Source organism: Hesperophylax consimilis, chromosome 3 (genome assembly GCF_061612785.1).
Source record: "Hesperophylax consimilis isolate HC1 chromosome 3, BYU_Hcon_1.0, whole genome shotgun sequence".
In the NCBI taxonomy this organism is placed as follows: Eukaryota; Metazoa; Arthropoda; class Insecta; order Trichoptera; family Limnephilidae; genus Hesperophylax; species Hesperophylax consimilis.
In genome coordinates this window covers 27850775-27857573 of record NC_142838.1, presented here as the reverse complement: position 1 = coordinate 27857573, position 6799 = coordinate 27850775, and the positions used below count along the sequence as shown (strand labels likewise).

General features: G+C 36.3%; 1 protein-coding gene across 1 annotated transcript; it reads left to right on the top strand.

The window, feature by feature from the left end:
- Positions 1-460: 460 nt before the first annotated feature.
- On the top strand, positions 461-6303 carry LOC149425212 (uncharacterized). Its single transcript, XM_089651016.1, has 4 exons — positions 461-596; positions 3299-3520; positions 4355-4700; positions 6159-6303. The coding sequence occupies exons 1-3, from the start codon at positions 527-529 to the stop codon at positions 4696-4698; spliced, it is 636 nt and encodes a 211-aa protein (XP_089507142.1). The 5' UTR covers positions 461-526; the 3' UTR covers positions 4699-4700; positions 6159-6303.
- Positions 6304-6799: the final 496 nt, after the last annotated feature.

The window sequence follows — 6799 nt, the reverse complement described above, 5'->3', positions numbered from 1 at the left end:
AAAGAACACGTGTTCTCGATATACTAATATTTTATCAGGACATTGGCATGCTGTCACTTTTTTAACACGATAATTTTTCTCCGTGTAAGAAAAGATCTAAGTATATAAACATTAAAAAAAAACCCACATACTTAAAAGCTAACGCGAGCAAAACAATAGTAATAAATTGTGTCCAAATATTATTTATAAATTAATCGAATATACCTTGGTACTACTTTTATTACTAATTATTTACGTCTTACATAAAACTGACCGTTAATTTAATTACGTAAATATTGAGATTTAAACAAATAAAAAATGACGTGATATTTAAAAAAAAAACTGTTGCGGAGGTCGTTCGCAGTTACCGACGCCTGTTCCGTCGCGTGGTTTTTTCCAGCATTGCGAGAGTGTCAGCGGGAGGGGGCAAGATGGGTGACTGCATATATAGTGCGCATGGCCGGCGGGCTCACCAAACTATCCACTCTTTCTCAGGAAGGTGTCATCTCACCCTCTCAACAAGTTCACCTAACTGAAGTGCTTTACAATGAGGGCTGTGTTTGTAGTGCTACTTGTGGCCGTCGTAGTTGGGGCGATGGCATTGCCAGTCCTTGAAGGTAAGCCAACAATACTATACCTTAATCTGATTTGATCAATAATCGTCCCTTCCCTTCTCCTTTGAACATCCTGAAACAGAGCGAAATTATGAAAATAAGGAATAGTCTTCGATCTACATATTTATAACCTTTCATCCTTCTTGAGTGTTCATTGGATTGAATAAATCTGTCATGCCGTTAGGGGATGTTGTATAGTTGATGTTTATCTTATTATTAAATCGGAGACGGTTTACTGATAGTTCCTGTGAGCACTTCACATGGACCCGTTGTGCTATTTTCCATTTCCTTTTACAGTAACCCGGTCCCTTTGAAAAATTTCAACATGATTGTCACTGCGTATTTGGCTTTATCTCTATTCCTGCATCTATTGGTGTTTTCCACTCGCAACAACTTCATGTGCCTCCCGAGGTGGCAGTACACTGTTAGTAGACCTGCCAGTTCCCTCAATGAGATTCTATCCATTTTTATTTATATAGTTGCCTGATTCGTCAAGGTTCTGTTCTGTTTCTTATGTCATCTTATATACCTACAGCTTACTAATTGAGATTATATCCCTTTAAAACATACAGAAAAGACTGATAATGGTAAGGTTATAATCATGTTGATGTCCGGAATGATATTTAAAGAAAAGAACAATTAAAATTAATCTTATTTTCAAACCAAACCTTGGTATTTTAGAATGTACAAGCCTATCTGAAAATTCTAATGTTTGACAAAAATCATTTACCATTGCGCATTCATGCACCTGTTCACATTTCTGTGCAAAATGATCATATGATATAATATAACCTCATCTAGACACGCCTTCATGGTTAGTCAAAAGCCTTTTCCTGTATCCGGTATTTGGTTAATGCCTATTTTCCGTACCGTGGAAGGATGCACGTACTGAATCTTAACGCAGTTCAGTGTCACCAGTATCATCATGAGGTGACATTAGTTCCCACTTATTATTCGCCTAATTGGTTCCGTACCTCAAGTGTGTGTTTTATATTAGATTCATAAAATTAATAACTTTAATTTTACGCATTAGTGATTGATTTTATGATTACCAAACAAATTAATATTCAAAATAGACGGAAATTACAGTTTGTAATCAGAATTTGAAGCTTGTATTTAACTATAAAACCGTTTTACATAAACGTTTACGTAAGTATTTGATTTAGGGACTATTTTTAACGGATTTATAATAGTATTTTTTCATAGGATCTGTTCTTCATCTTTTATTTTAAAAATATATTGTATTTAATATCTCGCTATAATGTTACTCAATGTTTCGCACTTTGTTTGCAAATTGACCGCCTACTTGTTTTCCTTGCATAATTTATGTAAAGTTGCGAACTGTAAAATACCGGCAGTAATATTATTATATTATACATCATTCAAAGTGTCCATTTTATTACCCATCCACGACATATTTGCGGTTAGGTCGTGACTTGAAATTACATTAGCGGAAAAATTCCAACACACTTACCAAAACGACCTAATCTAATATTACCATATGATGCAAATGTACCACTCGACCAGAAGAACTCCTGTTGCGGTGCAATTGATAAAGATTGGGTTTGAATCATCTGACTTGGGTTTGAAGTAACCTATGGCCAATACCCATAGGCTGGAAAGATTACAAAGATAACTATAGTAGAAAAAATTCTAAGTTTCGTTCCCTTGGAATAACAAAGTTCCTCCTGACACATAACATTGCCGTGTCAGAAAGAACCTCGTTGTTCCGAGAGGTCGGTTTGTTAACACATGTCCGGCTTAAAGGACCAACATTTGCGATATCAGCTTCGGTTTAAATGCCTGGCGTAAATTGAAACTTCAAGATTAGATTCAGAACCTTGATTAGTGGTTTAATGTCAGGAAATTCCAATAATGGCAAATATATAAAGAAATCAGAAGAGAAATGTGAAAGTAGAAAGGAGATATACAAAACCAAAAAAATAGATCTGATTCATAGATACTTCACAACTACAACTTCATCATTGTAAGCGTTACTGACACTTAATTCCACCCTGGATTCTACCTTCGTCACTAATTAATCGTCTGAATGATTGAATCCACTGCACTCTGATTAAATGCCATGACGCTGTTAATCACCAATGCGTGCTCACGTGTTGAACGCTTATTGTAATAATTTGTAGTGCAAATGAAATATAAATAGACGAAGGGCATCAGTCAGAATGAAGTTTCGAAATTATTAATTGGTTTGGTTTTTTTTCTTACGCTAAAAATACATATAACAATACGTCAATATCACCTTAAAGTATTAACCATTAACCATTCTAATTACGTATCACGAAAAACTACATATGTATTTATTAAAAAAAAATCTTTGTTGTTGTTGTTGCCATAAATATGTTTTTCTAGGATGATGTTTGAGTGGTACCGTTGATAGTTGTATCGACGCCCTCTTTCCTACAATTTTTTTCATGATAATACCACACAAAGATTACAACTTCCCTGGAGCCGATGGAGCCAGGCATTTTGCGAGGCTGAAATAAGTATGAGGGGATGGAGTTGAGGAAAAGGACGGTTGAGAAGAATCAAAAAGGGTGACCAGACATGAATCGCCAGTGATCTGGCTCTGAATGTCTAGGACTTCTATGTGATATTTACTAATTAGAAAAAATGTATTTTTTTTATGTGACAAAACAAATTCAAATCAAAATTGAAAATAATTAAGCCATAACCAATATTTCCAGATGATGACGACAGGCCATTAGTTCGCGTTGCAAGGGCCCCGCAGTTCGGCATCGGGGGACTGCTATTCGGTGGGGGTAACAGGTACGGGGGCCATGGAGGGGGCTACGGAGGAGGCCACGGAGGGGGCTACGGGGGCCACCATAACCACCACCATGGCCACAGCGGGGAGGGCTATGGAGGCCACTCAGGAGAACGCTTTGGACACGGCGGCGGTGGATACGGTAAGAAAAATGCTTCACGAACTATTTCTCTGTTCTAACACACCATTACGTACCTTAAAAGTTTTCTTATTTTGCCCCTTAGTGGGAACTTTGCCCTTTTAAGGGGTAATCTCAACAAGTTACCCCCTAATAGGGTAAAATAACACGCTTTTAGGGTACCTATTTGAAAACTTAAACTGTATTTCCTTCACTCTGGCATGACCGCTATTGTCAACCTTCTGGGGATAATTGGTCATCACTCATCAGGAGGACCTGAGATAAAATAATACTCGTCTCCCATATTATATATTTTTGTATCTGTACACTATCGACCATCTAAGTCTAGCAAACTTAGCTCGTGGTCGCACTGGATTGGTAGCGGTAAGCAATTTAAAACAATTTTCTACAAAATCCATGATTTTTAATTGCAATTTTTTTTTGTGTTTTCCTTATAAATTGTATTGATCAAATGGAAGATTAAGCAAAAGTTAAATTTTTTTAATGGTTAAAAAATATTGAGGTGAATCGTAACCTTTAAAGTTATTTTGACATTTCATATAGGATATGTAATGTCGTCTTTGTATACAAACAAGTTTGTATATAAAACGTGTTAATTTGTCTTTATGAATACTAAGCGAAATACAACTCTTCGGCTGTTTATTCTAGTATTTACGAATTGGCATCATTAGTTTTCTCGGAGATAACAAATGTATCAGTTATTTTTTTCTACCAGTGCTATAAAGCCATTACTTGTGCTACGCATATACTCATTAAATATATAAAATATGTTTTCCGCTAGTGAAGTATTTATTTTCTGAAGTAGATATGTACTAATGGTTTTCCGAATTTCACCAGGGGGCGGACAAGGTCACGGACACGGAGGTCACGGGGGTCAGGGTGGTTATGGGGGTCAGGGTGGTTATGGGGGTCAGGGTGGTTACGGTGGGGGCCAGTCCCTCAGCCAGTCACAAGCCCAGGCCTCCGCGGGGACAGTCAGCGGGGGTAACGGGGGCTTCGGGGGATCTCAGGCCCAGGCCTCCGCTGGCGCTGCTAGCCTTGGAGGAGGTGACTATGGAGGTGGATACGGAGGCAGTCAGTCCCAGGCTTCCAGTAATTCCAACTCCGCCAACTTTGGCTTCGGCCCCTTCCAGGCCAGCTTCTCCAACAGCAACGCCCAAGCCAACTCTGTCTCAGGATGAGCGTAAGTCCCTTACTTAAAGGCCCACCGCCGACAGCTAACTTCTCCTCCTTTCTCATAAAAGATGCATTTAACGGAAAAGAAGGTTACAATGGTATCCTCAGTAGACCATAGTATTACGGGTGTATCCAAAACCTTCTATATAGCGGTAGATTGCTCGAACTCCTACATTTGTATTACGTTTAGTATATTTAACTTTAATAGGTAAGTTTCATTTACCCTAACATGGATGCCAGTATCTGAGCATTTAAATAGGAAAGTATTAGTACAGCAGCTAGGTAGGGAGCAGTTTGTGCCACCCTGCCCAGCCATTACTCTCCAAGCCGGGTAACTGGATGGCCCTATTTGAAATGGTTCATCAGTTGAAATGTCTGCCAAGCAATTTACATTACTTTTTAACATATCATACCCACTCTAAAAACGTACGCAATTTACATTCTTGGTTTGTAAATACGCAACTTATTAAGCCTTTAAAATTCCTTAAACTAATTTCCTTAAAGAATCGTATACGACAGCACACTCTGGCAAATGATTTTAAATCATTTTTATTTTTAAGCCTTGCTGCTTTTCGTGGGTTATGCCTAAATACTATAAAGAATAAGTTTTAGATGTATTGTAAAGTGTCCTTAATGTCATAGAAATAAGTTTGTTAAAAGGTTTATACTAAATATAAAAATGTATTTTTTTATAAATAAATTAAAACATCCAAAAAAAAGAATGCGCGGCAGAGTAAGCGCGAAACCATAATTATTTCAAATAATGTAAGATCTAACGCTCAATCCGTGCCGCTCGTCTTTTCCTTAGAATGTTCATGATCATCATTCAACGTAAATTGTATTCAATAATTATAATATTTGTCGCCAATCGAAATATCACCAACTACATATTGTTGAAATTTTAAGATTCCCCAAATCCTACAAATGGTTTAAAATTTCAATTACGTTCAACAATACTACAATTCGATATTTTTTGCACTTAAAATTTAAGAAAAAATTAAAAATTACTCTCTTAACTTTAAAAACATGATTTGTGATCATTGATTAAAAGTGCATATTTGCAAAGCTATTAATTTGCTTTTTCTCTAAACAAATTAGATTAATAAATAAACATTTGAATTCGTCATTTCGATACAGGCATAAAATACAACACTTAAATGCACCTATCAAAATTATTTAATATACAGCAATTCCTGAGCATTTTGTAATAAATATGTCTTTTTGCTGTTTGGTGATATTTTTTTCAGTTAAAACCAAAATATCTATTTTTCTAACACACATCGCCAATACTGCTAGGCATCGTGACAGGTGACTTGATAGTGGTGAGGTGTGATGGAAAAATATTTTTTTTGTTTTTAATTCATCATTTTAATTCTCACTAATTGCTGTTTTTTTTGGGTACGTGCTGTTATACCATAATATGTATCAATCAACTAAGGTGCTAATGATTTATTTATGATTTCAGGATCGTCGTCTGAGGAGCATGATGGATAAGTTTTGCCACAGAAGACACGAGGCTCGCCTTGGGAACATCCCATCATAATGCTTAATGTGTACTATAGGCGATAATGTGTTAAGTTATTTAAATTAAATTTTTTGTATGAAGAGTATTGTATGCTGTTTTATTTATATTTATTGGAATGCAAAAACCATATAACACTACTTGAGCTGCAACTTTTGTACACGGTGGACATTTGTAACAATGATTCTACTATCTGAGGTCACATGATAACAGGTCGTGTCTACGACTCAGCATCACAACTCCTATCTCTCTTCCTTTTGTCTTTTCAAGACCCATGTTGACTCCTTCCTCTTCTCGAAAAGACCACCCCCCACAGCACGCTCAAAGATAAAAAAGTGGATTCAACGTAAAAAATATATTTTTTTTAAACTTTGATATTTTTCACTGAGTGATAGATGAGAAGTTCAAGTTCAAGATCAAGTTTGGTGTGAGATTGGGATCTTACTTTAATCACATACCCTTGTGATTAATCATCTCAGTGAAATTGATTAGTGAGTGATTTTATAGTTTTTTTAAAGTTATTTTAAATTTGCACCTTGTTCCAGATTTACAGAAGAGAGATTTTCATTTAGAAAAAAAAAGTT

Bases quoted from the DNA above. Each gene is read 5' to 3' on its own strand.
- LOC149425212 (XM_089651016.1), top strand. From the start codon at position 527: ATGAGGGCTGTGTTTGTAGTGCTACTTGTGGCCGTCGTAGTTGGGGCG. The intron at 597-3,298 runs GTAAGCCAACAA...CAATATTTCCAG, and splicing joins GGCATTGCCAGTCCTTGAAG to ATGATGACGACAGGCCATTA. The intron at 3,521-4,354 runs GTAAGAAAAATG...GAATTTCACCAG, and splicing joins ACACGGCGGCGGTGGATACG to GGGGCGGACAAGGTCACGGA.